This window comes from Aquila chrysaetos, chromosome Z, assembly GCF_900496995.4.
Source record: "Aquila chrysaetos chrysaetos chromosome Z, bAquChr1.4, whole genome shotgun sequence".
NCBI classification, from domain to species: domain Eukaryota; kingdom Metazoa; phylum Chordata; class Aves; order Accipitriformes; family Accipitridae; genus Aquila; species Aquila chrysaetos.
Window position 1 is genome coordinate 9,754,337 of NC_044030.1, and position 19,897 is coordinate 9,774,233.

A 19,897-nucleotide genomic window follows, 5' to 3' on the forward strand; every position below is an offset into this window, starting at 1 on the left:
TCCGACCACACGGAGGAGCAGCTCATGCTGAAGTCCCACTGGCATCTATAAAATTGTCTACTGCAGAACTAGTGTGGGGGAAATGATAAAACATAGCATCAGTGTTTGTTCCCCAGAGATTCAGGGAAGAAAAAAACCCACCTATTAATCACCTCTTTAAAAGTTTGTATCACAATGTATCAGTATAGAAATAGGCTGGATAGGCTGGTACAGTTAACAATACTCTTACGGCCTCTGATTAGGAATCTTGCATCAGCAGTCAACACAGGGAAGCCAAAATGATGATTATTCAGTCACCCTTATGATCATCTTTTTATACACGTGAATTATTTACATAGTAGAGGATACTTACACACTTGTTACTTAAAACCTGCTTTTTTCATTCAGGTTGTACCCCTAAGATCTCTTTAGAGCACATAGTCCTTCTAATGGCATTTATTTCACATTCATTATGCCATATTTTGTTTAATGTTGTCTTTCATTGTATAAGTAGAAAATCCTTCCATGCAGAATACCTGTGGGAAAGGATTCCTTCACACTGAGAAATTCTTCTGAGAGAGATGGGTGATCAGTCTGTTTTGAATATTGATGTCCAGAATCCCTAGGAACCCTCAGATTTTTTTCAGCTACACCATTTTCTACCTACTCTTCCATTTTCAGGGTGACATGCTCATTTCACCGTTTCTTAATCTTGCCCATTAGTCTTTGTTCTGAGGTCCTGTCTTGCACTATAGAATAATACAGATCCTAAATTAACAGAGTCTTGACTCCAGAAAAAGACCGCAAGGCTCTATTGTGATACAAATGATCAGCAACATAAATTGCTCATCACTCACTGTTCATCACATTCTCTGAAGAGCACCAAAAATAAGACACTTATTTATAAATAGCTCAGCCTGCTAGATTCCAGTGAAACTCAATTTCATATCTTCCCACCATTTTGACAGTGCATATAAATATGTAACATGTAGTTATGTGAAAGTTAGCTGTGCTGTGATGTCCTCCTTGGGCATTCACAACCCTTACAGGTTTACAGCAGAAGAATAAATTGCAAACAGAGACCGATGGTGGGATACAGCATACCACATGATTAGCATAAGAAAGATGCTTTGCTTGACAGAGAATGGGAGCTTGTTGCCCACATCATACTGCTCTTGTATTCCTCCCCAGAAGTGTACTTAAGATGAAAATGAAGTGAGAATTCGCAGTGAATAATACATCTGATAATCACAGACATTTTTTTTCTGCCTGAAAACCACCTGAAATTTCTGGAGCAAGCACAAACAATATAAGCATTAGGAATGACTGCATCCCAGAGCCTTCCAAAAATGCATGAAAGTGCTTCCTTTTACTTCACTGGCTTAGAATAGGGACCAGCTTGAGATACGGTTTTGGTTGTTTGGCTAAGCCGCATGATTTTTTTTTTCTCCTCCAATCTGATAAACACAGGAATTGGAGATATACATGGAAGCTGTAACTGGCAAATACTGCAAGTGTTCAGTTTTGCTATTAATTTTCTATAAGCATTTGTCCTAGTGTAATTTGATTACTGGAATGTTCATGAAAAGCAAATGTTGAGGAGAACAAGAACAGCTGAAGTGAATAATTTCATTCATGTGAGTATCTATGTGTTGTTTCTGATGCAATTGCTATCATGAAAAAACCAAACCAATATATTCAGACTTCCTGTTCACTTAAGTGTGGTATGGCTTTGCTTAGGATGAGGAACTAGTTCAACAGCATCTGTGGCTTGTTGCTGTGATATTAAAACTATATTTATAAGCAAACTTAACACTTCTATCAACTTTAACCTTTAATTTTACCTGACTTTGCCTTATTTTCACCAGAGAGTTCCCTTCACTTAAAAATCTATAGAAAGCCATTCACTAAGATCGAGAATTCAGACAATTCATCTTTTTGTGGATCGGTATTATGCCAGCACTATGAGAGCAAATGCATGTCTTCTGAGAGTCGTACAAAATTATTACAATCTTATTAGAGAGCAATAAGAAGCAAAATGGCTTACTATTGTCAGTAAGAGAGGGAGGAATGAGTATGCAGTCTGACCATTAAACAGGGGACTCAGATGGGAAATTCAGTCTTCAACACAGTTAAAAACATATGGGAAAATACACTGGGCTGAGTACTGGAATCATTACTGGTCTACCAGTCCAGGCATGGAGAAGTCCAGCAGAATTTCCTTGCTTTGTCAGAAGTTATCTCTGGTAGGTCAAAAGTTGTCCAAGGCTGTCAAAATCAGCAGCAACCTGTTGCCTGTCTGTAAACAATGCATTGAGTCTGCGTGCACATTTGACCACTGCCCAACGTAATAATGATGTGGTAACCATTGGAACTGTTGTGTGGTCCTGCAGCATCCATCCTTTTTTAAGAGTATTAGCAGTGACAGAAGGAAACAGCCAACCCAGAAAGCAAGTTCCCTGCGGTGCACGCAATCTTTTTTGCAGAGGACTTTATTTGACCTGAGCAGTGCTTCCAATCACATGGCATGGGCCAGGAGGCCAATGCTGCCCTCCTGATGGGGTAATTCCGCTTGCCTTCACTGTGAGCTTAGAGGATGTTCCAGCAGCCTTCACACCTCTTTGGTGTGTGTCCCCCCTGCCCCGAGTTTAACGGTCTGTGTGTATGTCAATCAGTATGCTCAAGCATGTATAAAATCTTCAGTCTTTTAAGAGTGGTCTCCAAACTTTGCTTACCTTTCAGAAAAGAAAAGCAAACCTTTCACAGAAGATCCTGCTTTCTGTGAGTGTCTCTCTCTCCCTTTTATTCTCACAGCTGGCTGGCTGTTCAACTCCAATTTCTTAATAATACATCCTGGTATTTGGTGTGGCACCTGGTAAAGGTTTTAAGCAGGGAGTTTTACAGAATATTTTAGTTCCTTTGCTCAGATGGGGCAGTGCAGCCTCCATGTCAATGCAAAATATCGAAGCAATGCTACAACAAAATTTAGAGCTTATGGTTTTTCACCTTCCTTAGTTCCATCCCAGGTCACTGAAATGTGTAAAAGTATAATTTATCTTTTGGAAAACTGACCAAGATTTGCATTCAAGTGCTAGCATCATGTAAACAGAGAAAACTGAAATGGGGAAAGAAAAAATATACATTACTATTTCTTCAGGGAATATACATTTTTTGTGATTTTTTTATTACAGGTTCTCTCCCTCAAGCAGTACCATTTCCTGCAGAGAGAGGCAGCAGCTTTGATTGTATGTTCTTGCCAAACTCATAGGAGAGGTGTGGTCTGTCATCCCTTCCTTTCAGGTTGTCTGCAGGAATTAGATACTCCTCTGCAACACTTCCCCTGTTCAGAGAGTTAAAATGAATCACAGTGCCAAAAATAGTCGATGTGAATTCCTTGTCCCTAGGCTTGGTTCACCAGACTCTGCAGAGTCATCACAGATTATTTGTATGGAGATGGATAGACACAAACATCTTGCTGAGATTAGTGAAACATGATGCTTTCATGTTTTATCACAAGCGCTTATCCATGTTAAACTCCCAGGTCGCGCTTCATTTTTGCTGGTTCTTACCCTCTCCTTTAGGAGGATACAATCACCCACTCAAGAAGCAGAAATAGTGCATGACTAACTATGTCACGGAACAAATGATTAACACTAAGTAGTTTGTGCTAGCTGTTTGCAAACAATCCACGTGCCGACAATTATGCTGAAGCAATTTTGTGAATACCTAACTCAATGTATTTTGCATAACTCAAGACTGGCTCCCAGATCATTAAATTCATAACTTCTGTCCTGTTTGTTAAATTCATAAATGTCATTATTTCTTCTAGTCCACAGAACTGGTAGTGCTAGTCTTGACTGTGATATTAGTCTGTAACACCGGACTGTGAAGGCTGTAGGAAGTATGGTGGCTCTGATGAACAAGGTGCCATTCAAAATGAGTTATAGCTGCTGTGCTTTAAGAGTTTATAAGCCACGAAGTGCAGGGGAGGGCAGTCGTACGCAGGCAGATCCATTAATACATCTGATGCTTTGGGATTTGCAGCTACCCAAGTGAAGATGCTATTTGCCCCAGCTCCACCCAGCCTACCCACAGACAGCTTGGTCTGGCTGCCCAAGTGCGTTAAAATGCTCGCAGAGTTCATTATCAGGAGCTGAGGGCCTCTTCGTCAGCTGCAATCACTCATCAGCCATCTGCTGACGTCAGGATTAAAGAGCTGACCTAGAGAGACCATGGCATCCATACACGTCATCACATGGGTCAGGGCAGGAAGAGCTGAGCTGTGAGGAAGAAAATGTCTCGTATGTCTGTAGGAAGCTCAAGCACAGATGAGTTTATTGATTCATTTGGTTTGGTGTATTGGAGAGCCTTTTGACTCACAGAAATGTGCAGCCCTGGCAGATCCTAGAGCACAAAGCTCTTAAAAAATAAATTAAGTATGCAATGTACTTGGGTAATTGGTACTTTGCAATGAGTGTAGTGGTTTTCAGCTGACACAGAGTTGCACAAACCCTACATAACTTTAAGGAGGAGATACATTGTTTTGTAAGAGGGGGGTACAGAGGCAGTGGAAATTTAAAGGAATTGCAGCAGAGAAGGTAGAGCCAGTATTGTAAAGAAAACTAGATTTGTAAAGGCCTTTCTCCTCATTTCCATGCTGCAAAGCATTCTTCCCATCAATAACATCCGGCCTGTTAAATTGTTTCTGTTACTTTCATTACTTTCTCATAAATGAAGCCAACCCCTATTAACCTGCCACAACCGTTTTTTCCCTCTCCCCCTCAAGAAACTTAAGGTAGCAGTACAAATAAGTTTTTGCATAAATAGGTAGGACAAAGAACCTTATTTATAATGAAGTAAATTTGGTATTTAATTCCATCGCAACAGTTTGTCCAGCTACTCCTCCCTATTTTCTTCTACAAGGGTAAAAAGTATGTTAAACTTCACCACCACCAAAGGTTTTGCTAGTAAGAGCAGTATGCTGAGTTATTTTTGTCCATATGCTATTGAGTTTCTCATTAACAAGGGAAGATCTTGTATTTCTTTGATACAGTATGGATTTCCAAATATTTTTTCAACTATATGCAGTTTGTGCAGCCCTCCAGCCTCACCAGCGATGCAGTGCTGGCCTCTGCGGCAGAGCTTGCCCCCGGGCTGCCCATTGAGCACAGCAGCACAACAAAAAGGGAGGGAAGGCTGTAAGGTAAAAAGCTCTCTCTTTATGGCAGAGCTGCTGCACCCAGGCAGTTGTCAGGGTCCACTGCCACCAGCAGTGATTTGTCCATGTGGTGCTTTTATGCAATTGCAGCAGGAAAGGTATCTACAGGGGAAGGCTGACGAGCTTCTCCTGATGGCGTGATACTGGGACCACCCGCACTTGCCACAAGCAGAGCTGAAGGAAAAGAGAATTACATTTCTCTGGCCAGCGGCAGTGTCTTGTGATTAGTGCTAGCTTCTGGCGAGTGATGGTGTCAGACAGCAGTATGAATCTTCTGTACAGCCAGATGGTCCCATCAAGCATGGCATGCTGTTTTTCCCATGCTGTGTGCCTGGTCACAGATTTATCTTCAATCTGTGCCCACTATCACATACTACATACATATGGATGGACACATTGCTTAAAGCCTATGAAGTATCAGTTACCAATGCTCCACTGAGTCCAAACTCAGTACAAAGGAGGGATTAATAAGTATAATTCATATTTTATAGTGATTTACAAGCTCTCTGCAATCACTTCATTGTTGGTCTAAATGTCCACACTAGGTGCAGAGTAAAAGAAAACCTGGTAGCAGTGATCTAGGCAAATACTTGTGCGCAGTAGAGAGATGATAGTATTGTGTATTTTCTGTCAAGCATTTAGATGAGAGCTGAAGATTGAGTCACAACTAGGAGCTCTAAATGTTCACCCAATGAGCTTACACATTATAAATCAAAGGATGAAACAGGCATGGGTGGTGATTTTTGATTCTCCCAAGCCTTACCACAATAATTGCTGTAAACCACTTTCTGCTCTGTGAAGTACCTACTACAGTAAGGTCTCATTTCATGACTCTGTACCCAGGACTCTTTTGGAATACAATGGATAATTAGTAAGTTGCTTATCCACTTAAAACTAATGAGGAAATCACAGTGTCCAAATGCTTACAGACATGGGGCCCTGATGAGGCAAGTATCAGTGAGATGGGTAACACTAGTCTGGAAGGACAGACCAGTGTACTGTGAGTAGTGTGGTGGTACAAATGCCCAAATTATTTAACAATAACTCATAAAATAAATGGCTGCTCGTTACTTTCCACATTCTTTTATCTATTGAGGCAGCTGTCTAGCATGGGAAGAAACAGGACATTTGAGCCCTAGATTCTGCTTCTGGCAAAAATCTTGGTATATTCTCCAAGACATGTGACTTAACCTCTGGGTTGTGTTGGGTTTTTTTCCCCCCCATTTTTCACCTCTGATCCTTCCCCAGGTAAAAGGGTGTGAAATATTCATCTTGCTGTAAGCCTTAGGAGAACCGTTTCACAAAGGACTGAGAAGCCTTGCCCTGCCACGATGGTGATCTGTACCCCCCGGGGCACTGCAGAGGGGGTTGTCCCCATTTTGCAGGGAAGGCTTCGCTCACAAAGGGAGCACAAGGCAAGGCAGAGATTTCAAACCAGATTGCTCAGTTTCTGTGTTCGACAGCCAGCCAGGAACCCATCTTCCTAATCATCCTCCTCCTCCTCCTCCTTGTCTTCCTCCTGCTCTTCTTCCTTCCTTGTCCTCCTCTCTTCCTCCTCCTCTTCTTCCTCCTCCTCCTCCTCCTCCTCCTCCTCTTCTTCCTCCTCCTCCTCCTTTCTTTCTCCTCCTCTTTCTTCCTTTCCTCCTCCTCCTCTCTTTGTGTGCCTACGCAGTCACACACTTTTGTGTGTAGGTGCTATATACTTTATTGGAAGCTCAATGCTTCTGCCTTTGGCAGCAGGGGGTAAGTTCCTCCTGATTACAGGATCATGCCTTATTTTGTGTTTTGCATGCCCAGAAAAGCAATTTGCAAACACTGCCACAAAACTTCTAAATTGTACAGTTGTCTTTTGGAGTTTTGTTTCTTTGTTTGTTTTTTAATGACAATGTATTAATTCAGGATTGGGAAGGAAAAATGGGGAGCAGCAATTAAAAAATTTACAGTGAATATAAACCACTAGGCTTTGCTGCATTTTCAAAAGTCATATTCTTGTTTTCTGTTGAAAGATAGTAAATCTGCAGCTGAAGAGCCAACATCACACCTCCCAGTTAATTTTTTTTTTCTTCCTGCAGCAACTGCTGGTGTTGAGCAGCACTTATCTTTGAACTATTTCTTATGCAAACAAACTGCCTCCTGCTGAGGAAAGTAGCTTCACCACCTGGCACACTTCGTGAAAGGTGCTCAGCAAGGTGAGGATGCCTGTGCAGGATGAGACCCTCCTACCCTGGCCAGCGGACAGCATCATGGACTTCGGGTGGGCAGTGGGTGGCATTTCATGGCCACTCGGGATGGCATGTCCCAATGGCCGGTCCTCTCTGTCAGCTCCCCACCCCACCTCACACAGAGTGTATTTGTTTTTAAAAGAGATGTTTGATTTTTGAAATTATTTTTTCCCCTGCTCACCCCCTGCCCTGAGAGCCAGTTAAAACTCTTCTTTCTAATTTCCCATCTTTCTAATTAAATCCTTGGTGTATTAAATAAGAAACCTCAAGTGGAGATGTTTAAATTCTGTTCCTGATATTAAGCCAAGCAAGTACACACAAGAATTCACCTTAGAGCCATGATTTAAATGTCTAGCCTCAGAAATATGAACTACTAGCTTAATCTACCCTGGCCTAATTTAATAGAGTTAAGAGATCAGTCTTTGCAAGCTTAATTCTTAGCTTGCTTTCATACGAAAAATCAATATAGAGCAAAATGCACCTGTAGGTAAACTTAATCCTGTGGAACATGCCTGGAGCAAGGCCCAGCAGAAGAGGGTGAAATGATGAGCTGGTGCTGGCTTTCTGAGGAACAGGACATGGGTCAGGATTAATTTCTCCCACTGTATTTTGCCACATGCCCTATCATTTCAGTGACTGGTCCATGCATAACTTCATGCAGCACAACCCGTGGGCATTTCTCCAACAGGCAGGGAACCGTAGAGACGAAGAAGCTAACTTGGTGGCTGGTGATTGTCCTTGAGGAGCGGCACCCAGTGCCCTGCAAGGAGTGCATGGAATCCCACAGCAGCCAGGGCTGTCCTGTGCCAGGAGATGCTGCCTGCAGCAGGACAGCCCTGAACACCACATCCTGAACGTCATTTTACGGCATTGGCTCAGGATGAATGGGGAAGGTGTCTTTGTTGAGTTGTCACCTCCTTCGCCATTTGTCTCCAAGGTCAAATGACCTATTTTCATTCTGCTGAGCTGCAAACACCAGATAGGGTTGCACAGCCTGTTGGGAGGCACATAGTCATTTGTAAAAATAATGAGACGCAGGGGCACAGCTACTGAGGGTAAGGGGAATGCAAATGCTCAGGAAGAGTTGAAGACACTTTCAAGCCATGCTGGAATTGGACTGGAGAGTGAAAGCAGTGCTCCAGATTTTATTCCTTGCTGCAGGTGTTAATGGTGAATAAAATCTAATTGGATTAAATGCTGTGTGGGTACACCAGGTACGTATCAGAGAGGACAATAGCTGCTTTTGTAAAATGGGATCAGACTTCTTTTATGTACATAACATTGTCCATACCCCCTCCCCTTATATTCTACACTTTCTTCCTGAATTAGTTTCTTTCTGTTTGGCCACCATTTTTCTCATGCCTAAAAAGCTAGGTAATACAGAAAGTGTACTCATAGCCAGTTGTGCTTGTGAAAAAGGTATTGGTTTTGTTGGCAAGGTTTTGGTAGTGGGGGGGTTTACAGGGGTGGCTTCTGTAAGAAGTTGCTGGAAGCTTCCCCTGTGTTCACGAGAGAGCCAATACCAGCCGGCTCTAAGACAGACCCGCCACCGGCCAAGGCTGAGCCAATCAGCGATAGTGGTAACGCCTCTGTGATAACATTTTTAAGAAGGAAAAAGTTGGGACAGGCAGATTCGGCAGCCGGAGAGAGGAGTGAGAACATGTGAGAGCAACAACCCTGCGGACGCCAAGGTCAGTGAAGAAGGAGGGGGAGGAGGTGCTCCAGGCGCCGGAGCAGAGATTCCCCTGCAGCCCGTGGGGAAGACCATGGTGAGGCAGGCTGTCCCCCTGCAGTCCATGGAGGTCCACGGTGGAGCAGATATCCACCTGTAGCCCGTGGAGGACCCCACGCCGGAGCAGGTGGGTTCCCAAAGGAGGCTGTGACCCCGTGGGAACCCTGCGCTGGAGCAGGTTCCTGGCAGGACCTGCGGATCTGTGGAGAGAGGATCCCACGGAGCAGGTTTTCTGGCAGGACTTGTGACCCTGCGGGGGACCCACGCTGGAGCAGTGTGCTCCTGAAGGACTGCACACCGTGGAAAGGACCCATGCTGGAGCAGTTCGTGAAGAACTGCAGCCCGTGGGAAGGGCCCACGTTGGAGAAGTTCGTGGAGGACTGTCTCCCGTGGGTGGGACCCCACGTTGGAGCAGGGAAGAGTGTGATGAGTCCTCCCCCTGAGGAGGATGAAGCGGCAGAAAACAACGTGTGATGAACTGACCGTAAACCCCGTTCCCTGTCCCCCTGTGCCACTGGGGGGGTTGGTAGAGAAGCCGGGAGTGAAGTTGTGCCCGGGAAGAAGGGAGGGGTGGAGGGAAGGTGTTCTGAGATTTGGTTTTATTTCTCATTACCCTACTCTGGTTGATTTGTAATAAAGTGAGTTAATTTCCCCAAGTTGAGTCTGTTTTGCCCGTGACGGTAAGTGATGAGTGATATCTCTCCTGTCCTTATCTCAACCCACAAGCTCTTTGTTATATTTTCTCTCCCCTATCCAGCTGAGGAGGGGGAGTGATAGAACGGCTTTGGTGGGCACCTGGCAACCAGCCAGGGCCAACCCATCACAAGCATTTTCTAGTGATGTACTGCAACGTGTCCATCTTGCTGATGGGAAGGTGGAAGCTGCTGTAACAAGGCAAGGATGGGAATGCCATTGCAAGAGCCCTTTATGCTGAGGAGCCTGGCAGGGGTAACATGCCAAGGAGCCCAGTGTGGAGCAGTGCTTGGCAATGTGCATTGTAATTACAGCCTTGGTTGCCAAATTCTCTGTCAACTCTTGCACTGTATTAATGGCAGTCCTGAAGAGCGAAGCTTCAGAGCAAACACCGCATGCAGTTAACGTGAGCTTTAGAAACCCTTTCTATATGCAAAGCCAAGAATTATTGTTAGTCTAATTGAAGTCCTAGCAGTCATATCAAAGTAGTAGTATTGGTCCCAATGATGCTAACACTTATAGGCAAATTATCCAAGTACTACAGCTCATTCTCAGTAATGATACGGTTCAAATTGTCATACGTGCAGTTCCTGTATCTCTTTTCTCCAATGTTGTGCTCACCCTTCCATGCACCTCTGGGTCCTGAGGTCAGCATCACAAATCTTCTTTAGGGAGACAAAGCTAGTGTGTGTTTTCAGGGGGTGGGGGTTGTTAGCGGCAAGTCGTCTGTGTCCCAAGATCTCTGAAGTGAGGAGTATCATGTTTATGGCAGGAGTTTCTTCCTCCTCTGGGTTTGCCTTCGATCACTTTTATATATTTGTTAATGCTTTCTGCATGTCTGCTGTATTTGCTTGCCCATTCCTCATTCATTCGCAGTTCCACCTTATATCCACATTTGCGGTATCATCTGGTACATATTACATATTGGATACTTGTTCTTTGTTCTCCCTAAACCCGGTTTTACTCAGCTCCCAAGGTTGCAATCTCCTAGTGACCAGTAGCTGACCATTGGTGAGTTACGATTTTTAGCCCTGGAACCTCTGGTGCTATCCTGTGCTTGCATTATTAAGGCTTCTGCTGTCATCTTGTGATAGCGCGTCTGGGGATCCTTGATACAACCCTGTTTTGTGTTTTCAGCAGTCTTTGAACTGTGATTTCTTGATAATCCAAGTAACATTTTATTACTGCAGCCTGATCACACCTATATGCTTGATCTAGGGTTGTTAGTAATCACTCTGAAAGAGTAATAAGAGTTCTTCCATTAGCAGACACACACACAGAGTGCTCTGGTAGCTACTTAAATAATTTTCTTCAAGTTGAAACAGCACCGCTGGAGTGTTAGCAGAATTTCTTTACAACAACAGAGTCTTTCTGCATTGCATCTCAGAATTTAGGAGTGCCAGGACCAAGGAGGCAGATCTCAGCAAGCCCAAAGTACGTGCGCTGTCTGCTCCCAGGTGCTGCCACGGTTTTGACTCTGCTGCTGTCAAAAGTTGAATTGCTACTTGCCCTCATGAACCAAAAATTGGGGGAAAAAAGCCCTTCCCCTGTGAATTCCCTGAATAACACATGTGGGAAAACTCAGACTACCTGCTTTGGAGTTGCTTTAAAACAGAGCCTTTCTGACTGGTGGCCAGGATGTGAAAAGCACCAATGTTTGTGAGGTGCTTCCCAACAGAAGAGCACACAAACTCCCCTAGACAGTCTGCTGAAGAGCTTTGAGTTAGCTGAATGCCATGTCTCCTTAAGGGAAGAATTAAATTCTGCTAAATGCTATTTTTCAACCATTCAGGCTTTTAGTGGCATTCAGAAGAACCCCAAAAAGATACGCCTCTGTGGAACAGCTACTGCATTTTGCATCCTTTGTAGGAGTGGGAAGACTTGTAATGGGGTAGCTCCAGTATAAACGCCAAATGAGAAATCCTGCTCACAAACATGACAGTCTAGATGAGGCCAGCCGTAAGGAAATGTGTTACTGGGAAATGGCATTAGAAAGAAAGCTTGGAGTAGAGCTAGCCAAGATCTCCTTGCTGTTGCTGGCAAGTGTTCACTTACTTGTGACAACCTGATTCCATAACAGTGTTGAGCTTCTAGAAAATTATACCATACAGTAACAGATTCTCCATTGTGGCTAATATTCACACTCAGTATGTCCTGGCATCTTTTAGCCAAACATTTGCAAGGGCTTTGTAGACATTGATTATGATAATGTAGCACTTGTGAGCAGGATTCGCAGACATGGACCTGGCTACCTCTTTCTTCCATTTGAAGGGTACCATGGAGCAGAGGTGGTTCTCTGGAGTTTTGCATTGCCATTTTAATGATGGAGGAAAGCCAATCATGGGGAATTAATGCAGCTCCCCCTATCTATTTGTATTAGCAATCATCTGTCTTTTATTAATTATAATGACAAATTTTAGGGAAGAAAAAACTGGTTTGGCTCTTGGCATCTGTGTGAAATATTCTTTGTCAAACTTCAAATGTTGGATTTTTTTTTTTTTCCTCCTGGAGCAAAGAACACCTTGAAGTTTTTGAAGTAGTATTACTTACGGTAATTTATAAGTGGCTATGAAGATAAGTAATGGGTCTTACTTTCCAAGAACAGCTGAAAGTTCATATATTATATTGCCTCTTTGACCTTGTGGAGAGCTGTACATATTCAGATTAGTTTGGAGTATTTGTGTGTAGGCATTAGAGATGCTAAGCAACCTCAAGTGATGACTGTCTGGTCTAATGAGAGAAATCATTTTCAGGACAAACTAAGTCAAAACTTAAATTAATTTAACTCTTGTGGTTTTGTGGTTTTTAGAATCAACAGTCAGTGCCTTTTTAGGATCTGCTTATAAGGATTGCCTGGACAGATGCCAGGCTTCTTTTGCTGCATGAATCAGAATACTTCTGGCTAGTCTAAGCTAGCTTTTCCCTCTCAGAAGCTTTTAAACCACCTGCAAAAAATAGCCTTTAGTGTGGGGACCTACCCTGTTTCAAATTACGGTCTTGGTCAAACGGGTATGTATGTGGAGAGAGATGCGCAAGAGAAGAAAAAGGAATTCATGAAGTCATCTTCCTCTTTCTGGGCCAAAGCAGGTCTGGGATTTTCTTCCCCAGAGAACCAAAAGTCTAAATAGCAGAAAAAAAACGTACTGCTGGTATTTTTAATCGTACTGATGCTGCTGCTTAAATAGGTGCTTAAGTGTTTTGCTGGGTGAAGGCCTAGGAGCCAAATCTAATGCTTACTGACGTCCATGACAAGGCTCCGGGGATTTAACCAGAACCAGGAGGGAGCCCAGGAGCAGCACAACACCCGGGCCCAGCTCCTGCTGCTCTTCACGGGACAGCGGAGGGACGCGTGCCTGCCCCGCGTACCGCTTGTATCTCTGCGGAAGCTGCAGGACGGATTTTGAGAAGAAAACCTGGATGCTTCTCCCTCCGCTGTGGGAACCTGCGGGTGCGTGGCCTCTTGGCCACAGCCTCCCCTGCGGGCGGAGCAGGTCTCTCGCTGCGGGCTGGAGGTGGACGTGCTGGAGCACACCTTCCTTTTCTGTTGCTGCCGGGCAGACGGCCCAGCGACTGGGATGTGGGCAGCTCAGCGGATGGTCGGGAAGGGTGGCAGGACCGCTCCATCCAAAGCCCTTCCCATAGTCTGTCAGCTGCCAGCACAAAATCCGCCTTGGAGCGTTGCAGTTTCAGCGGTAAGGCAGATATTAAAAAAAAACAAAACCATTTCATAGCATCTTTTTTCATGGCATGAAAGGAAGAAGCAATAGGTGTGCCCATAGCCTTTAGGGATCTGGGGTTTAAGCCTAAATTTTGTCATTTCAACCATGGAAGAAAGAGCTTCCCAGTTCCTGAAGCTTGCTCACAGCTGCCATTTAGCTCTGTTTGTAAAGCTGTGAGTCCCCACAGTTGCACTGTAAGCCAGAAGGCTTTCCTTATTCCTTCAGTGGAGCTTTCTCTGATGTAATTACATAGCCTGTTTTCTCTTTTGTGTTTCTTATCATAAATACATATTTGGGCACTGCCTTTGCCCCCAAGAGTCAGAGGAGAATAATATTTTCTGTGTATTATTTACTTTTACACAGTTAGCAAAAGAATCTTCACATATATGCTTTTAACTCTGCTAATGAAGCTATCATAATGTCAAACAAAATGTCACCGTGACCATGCCTAATTAGCATTACAAATTTTGTTGAAGATCCTTCAGGGTGTAAGTTGGTCCAGCTCCAGGCATTCATGCTCACAAGATTTACAAGGACTAAGGATGGGTCTACAGACTACTGAAATGGAGGCTTGAAAAATATTACATCAATGAAATGCAAATCATGTTTCAGTTGTTAAATGAACCTGCTATCTCAGGTGTCTCAGGCAATGAAACTGTAAAACTGCTCTGGTTGGGTTACAAAAAGCAAATAAGTCGTTACAGTCTCTGCTGATGTACGGGAGTGAAATGCATCAGACCATGTAAAGCTTAATATTCCGTGAATGGCTTGGTCCAGAGCCCACTGAAAGTCAGTGGAAAGACTGTTGGTCTATCTGATCCAAAGATGATTAGTCAGAACTTAAGGATTCTAGGCCTGTTCTTTACCCAGTAGACACTGAAGTCAGTTGATCATGGCTGTTTATAAAACAGGAGCTAATGACATGCAATAAAAAATTAAGCTCTCATAGACATAGAAAATGTTTTTGCTAGTGACACTGTGTAAATGCAAACACATTATTAAAAATAGATCACAATTAACATTATTCAAATGAAGTTTAATTGTCTGTTTGTGTAATTTGAAGAAAAACTGATGCAAGTCCTATCATCTTTAATGACAGCTTACAGTCAAATTTAAACCAAGCAACTGAATTTCTATATGAGCTTTAATTGGCAGTTTAACTGAAATAGTCAAACTTTACTGATTTCCAAACTGAGGTAATGAAGGAGTTTGCCTAAGAACTTTAATAAAGATGAATGGGCACAGTTCAATACACTGATACTATCTCATAAATCTTCTGTTCCATTATAAATACAAAGTTATACACATCTAAACTATCATTTAAGTTGTCAAAAGCCTTTGCTATGAAATTACGCTGTCTCAGTGATTGCTACTGAATGACTGAATAAACAGTTTTTGGAAGTTCCTCATTAAAAAGCAGTAATTATTTTAAAGAAAGACAAATCAATAAAATTATGTAAAAGCATTAAGAACACTGTAGTATCAAAGGCTGTATACAGACATGTGACTTCTGTGTCATTTTTATCAGGGCCTATATGTTCAGCTGCATCCTACAAATGACAAATAAACTTTTCAAAATAATATTAAGAAGGTATTAAATCCAAACATCTCCACATCCTTTCCTAAAAGGATCTTCTTTTGCATATAAAACCAGTGAAGTCAGCCAATCACTCATTAGATGGAACCTGAGAGAGATGTTCTTGGTTGAGGTGTGAAACAATGTGGCCCATCAAGCATCACCTTCCCTGAGTCCCTGTATAAAGCAAACATTAATTGCTGTTCCTCCCCAGTGTCTACAGGGGTGTTTGCATGGTGGGCTGAGAATTAGCTGAAAGTTTAGCAGAAGACAAATGCCTAGTGACTGAATTTTATGTATAGTAGTGTATCAGAAAAATGCTGAAGACAGGTTTGCAGTCCGAATACACTTAATAAAGAAAAGGGAGTGTGTTTCCTACTTTTTCAAGGCTGAACATTTACCTTTCAAGCAAACTAACAGGGAATTTAGCAACTAATAAATCACAGTGGTGATAAGTACTCACGTAGATTCACCTGTGGGCTTTTGAAAGTGACAGCTGAAGCACAGATGGTTTCACACCAAGAAGCACTTTAAATGCAGGCTCAGTCTAAACCAGGTTATCCCAAATCCACCTCTGTTCAATGAGGAGCAGTGTCTCAATACAAGAACAGTCTGTTGGACCACATTGACACATCCCAGTACATAAGACGGACCAACGCTAGAGCTCTTGAGGACTAAGGCTGTAGCTGCAGTGCTACAGGAGAGTCCAGCACTGCACTTGAGAATACCAAGTCAGAGGGAAAGTGCCTTCACCTACACTGCTGAGTAAAATTATGTCGAGTTTTCTGGCCCTGAGGCAGAGTTTCACTTTCTCTGGACTACGTGTGCTTCGTGCTATGTTTGCTCTGGGCCCAATGTAATGCCCAGTGACTCTAGGGTGTAATTTTTACCTTTTGCTTATCAGTTCAAAGTGTTTTAATACTGGAAGAACCATGCTGTAGACAAGCAGAAGCAGTCTTGCATATGTGAAGCTGTGCGTATGCACTGGGTTTAGCATGGGGACATAGAGGTCTTCAAAGATTTAAACCTGCTGGGTGAGATGGAGAGCCAGTTCTTATGCAGGTTTATCCATACTGCCTACTGGGAGTGATCCCCAAAATGTGCTAGAACCCAAAATGCCAGTGCATGGTATGAGAAGGCTAATTGGCATGTGCCAAAACCAGACCAGGGACAAACTAAGCAGTACAAATGCTCAAGTTTGTTTCCCGGGGCTGTTTTGTTCAACAGTATGGACACAGTTGTTATTGCCAACTTTTATCACTCATCAGCACATAGTTGTTTTTCTGCATCCAACAGATTTTTTTTTTATACCTGTGCCTATACTGTAATAGCTATAGTACTATGCTTTGGATACTATGCTTCTGAACATACTGAAGACATTTGCTGTTCCTTGTACAGGTATGGTCAGGTTGTGTGCTATCATTTATATATGCAAAATATTCTACGTATACTGAATAACTCATTTCTTCTCTAACACTCAAATTAACTAAGCCAATAGGCTTGCAAAGTTTTGCTGATTGGAGGCAGATCACCATGTAAAAAGTGTTCATACTTTTACTTGATCTTGGACAGAGAGAACACAAGGAAAATCCTTTCTACTCCCTTCTATTTGCAGTGAGAGACAAATGAGTTAATTTACCCGATCATCTCATAACCTCAGAAAAAAAGTTTGTTGTGATTCAGTTTGCAGTGACTAATTTATTCAAATAAGCTTCCCAAACCCAGATATTATGCACAATGCTTTTTTTTTTTCTGAACCAGTCACGTATTTTAATTAGTAGGCAGTGTTTTCCAGCATGGAACTCAAAGAGTCTGCACAGCATAGCTTCTTGTGCGTTCAGTAACTTGTTCTTTATCAAAGAGTCAATCCTCTTGTGTCTTATTGGAAGTACATGATGTGCATCGATTGTGGACAGTGATCTGTTTAATTAGCTTATTCATGTGTCTGTGTAAAAAAAGGCCACAGGTACCAAAACCAAGAATTTACAAAAAGAGCTGAGAGCATCTTCAATTACAGCATTCTCTTTATCAAGCTATGAATTTAAATGATCTGCTCTGGAAAACGGATGATAAGTTAATTTAACTTCAAATTAACACAATGAAATCTTACTGCTTATAAATGGTGTTTTGCTCTTAAGGGTTTTTTTTCTCATTCCACCCCTTACATCCGTATTGGAGAGCACAGGGTTTTATTTTAGTAAAACTAGTGTAAATTGAGCGATTATCATATTATTCCAAATTCAGAATGACATTTCTAAGATCCATACAAACTGAAGCCTACAATGAACAGTAAAATACTATTAAAATGAAAATGACGCCATTTTATACCAACTTGAAACACAGTAAAGGTTTGATCACTCTTATATATAATACATGTTAACTACTGAAAATGTAAGAGAATGAAGAACAGACCTTAAGTGTTTAGTAACTTCATGGATAGAAAGATAAAATTCAGGTACCTGTGTAGGATAAGATATAATTTGAAGGGGCATGAATACAGACAAATGTTGACATAAAGTCATAACAAAGATCTCACAAACCAAAAGATGCACTAAAACAGGCATCATCATTGACATTTTTGAACAGTCTCATGGCCGGAATCAAATGCCCGTGTAAAGTAAAATAACTTTTTTAGCAAAGGTACACTGAAGACTGTCAAATTCTGAGCTGAAACCAAAAGTTGGAACAGTGTATAATGTGCTAGCTGAAGGCCCAATCGAAACATTTTGGTAGAGCAGAGAATTATTTTGTAGCAAATTTAACTTCATTAAAATTTAACTTCATTTTGGGGACCAGGGAAGGTGGAGGAATAAGAGTAAGGGAAAAGTATTTATGGATCAAAGAATAAGAAAGGAAGAAATATTTACCTTAAGAGAACAGATTAATTACCCACATCCTTCTGCCTTTTCTGGAAAAGATAAAGCCAAGGGCAATGGTGTTGGGAAACATAATGGGTTAAGTTCTATTATATCATCAATTACATGGAAAAAATGAATATGGAATGCTTATTTATCAAGTATTTTCCAGCTCAGAAATCACTGTCTGCATATCATACCTTCTTGTGCATTGAATAACTTGTCCTTTACCAAAGAAACAATCTTCTTGTGTTTTATTGGCAGTAGATGATGTGCATTGATTGTAGACTGTTATCTGTTTAATTAGGTTACTCATGTGTCTGTGTAAAAAAAGCCCCCAACTACCAAAAAAAAGAGAGAATAAAAAGAACTGATGGCTCTTCTTTATTTTTCTTACTATTTACCAAAGAACTTGTCAGCATCCATTGAATTTGAACATTAAAACCAGAGTTGAACCTGAACAGTAAGGGCATACCTTCGCATACCCCTGTTAGGAGAGCAGGGAAATTTTTTCTTGAGAATGCCAAGAAATCCAAAAGTAAAAATGGATTGAAAGAAATACAAATTCTTGGAAACACTCATTAGTGACTACTGAAGTTGACTCAAGCTCTAGACGAGGAAGCTCATGAATCACAGTCCATTTAAGTTGGGTGGGTATAAGTTTCCCTGTTCTCACACAGTTCTCTTGGTTGACAGGTGATTACTTTGAACTAAATGCGTGAATAAAAATTAAGCAAACTCGTTAATTTTGGTTCCAGCATATTCTGATCAGTTGTCTTTCGTATTTTTAACTACAGAATCCCCTTCACCTGCAGATGAGTTTAGAAAACTCACTGAGTTCTGATGCTGACGTCACTTTCTCAATCCTTGCAATGAACAACTGGTATAATTTCAGCCTGATGCTATGCCAGGAGGAGTGGAACATCACAGATTTTCTCTTCCTCACGCAACAGAGCTCCAAGTTTCACCTGGGATCCATTATAAACATCACAGCAAACCTCACTTCAACCAGTGACCTTCTGAACTACTTACAGTTGTACCTGGAGAGCATCAAAGACACAACGTCTACCATGGTGATGTTTGGATGTGACATGGAAAAAACGCGGAGGATTTTTGAAATAACCACCCAGTTTGGTGTGATGCCTCCAGAACTTCATTGGATTATTGGGGATTCACAGAACGTGGAAGAACTGAGGACAGAAGGTTTGCCACTCGGTCTCATCGCTCATGGCAAGACAACACAGTCAGTCTTTGAGCATTATGTACAGGATGCAATGGAGCTGGTAGCAAGAGCTGTAGCAGCAGCCACCATGATTCAACCTGAACTAGCTCTTATTCCAAGTACAATGAATTGCATGGACACAGATGAAAGAAATATCACTTCAGGGCAGTATTTGTCAAAGTGAGTTTTTCCTTTTTTTTTTTTTTTTTAGCTAATATTTGTGGTATACAAGAAAAATCATTTTCCTTCCCTTCCCCATCATTTTCAATGACTTAGCTATCATGCTGTTAACCCTCCATAATACACATACTTGTTTCAGTATTTCCTCCTGCTTTATTACTTTTGGGCAAATAATGGAACTTAAACTTAGCCACAGAGGAAGATTAAGCCAGTTGTAGAAGACATTGTTCCACAGAAGTAGAGATCACATAGTAAACATAGGCTAGGTTACTGACTATGCTCTGAAAGTATCTTGTATGTATGTTTATGCATGTAAGGGAAAAGTCAGGGCTAGTGTCAAATTCTCTGAGGTTTTGAGATACCTGAGGGAATACAAAACACGGTAAGAATATTTGCACTACCAAAGCAATCAAGAGTATAAAAGCAGATGTGTAGCCCTTACTAGTATGCTTCCATGGGAAAGAAACGAAAAAGATGAACCTTGACCACCTCACAGGCCAC

At 42.0% G+C, this 19,897-nt stretch overlaps 1 protein-coding gene across 1 annotated transcript in view; it reads left to right on the plus strand.

Annotated features, from left to right (window-relative positions):
- GRIN3A (glutamate ionotropic receptor NMDA type subunit 3A) overlaps positions 1–19,897 on the plus strand; it is a 75,664-nt gene that overhangs the window by 11,970 nt on the left and 43,797 nt on the right. The window contains 1 exon segment of the mRNA XM_030003845.1: positions 18,792–19,396. Within this exon segment, the coding sequence (XP_029859705.1) occupies positions 18,792–19,396 (605 nt within the window).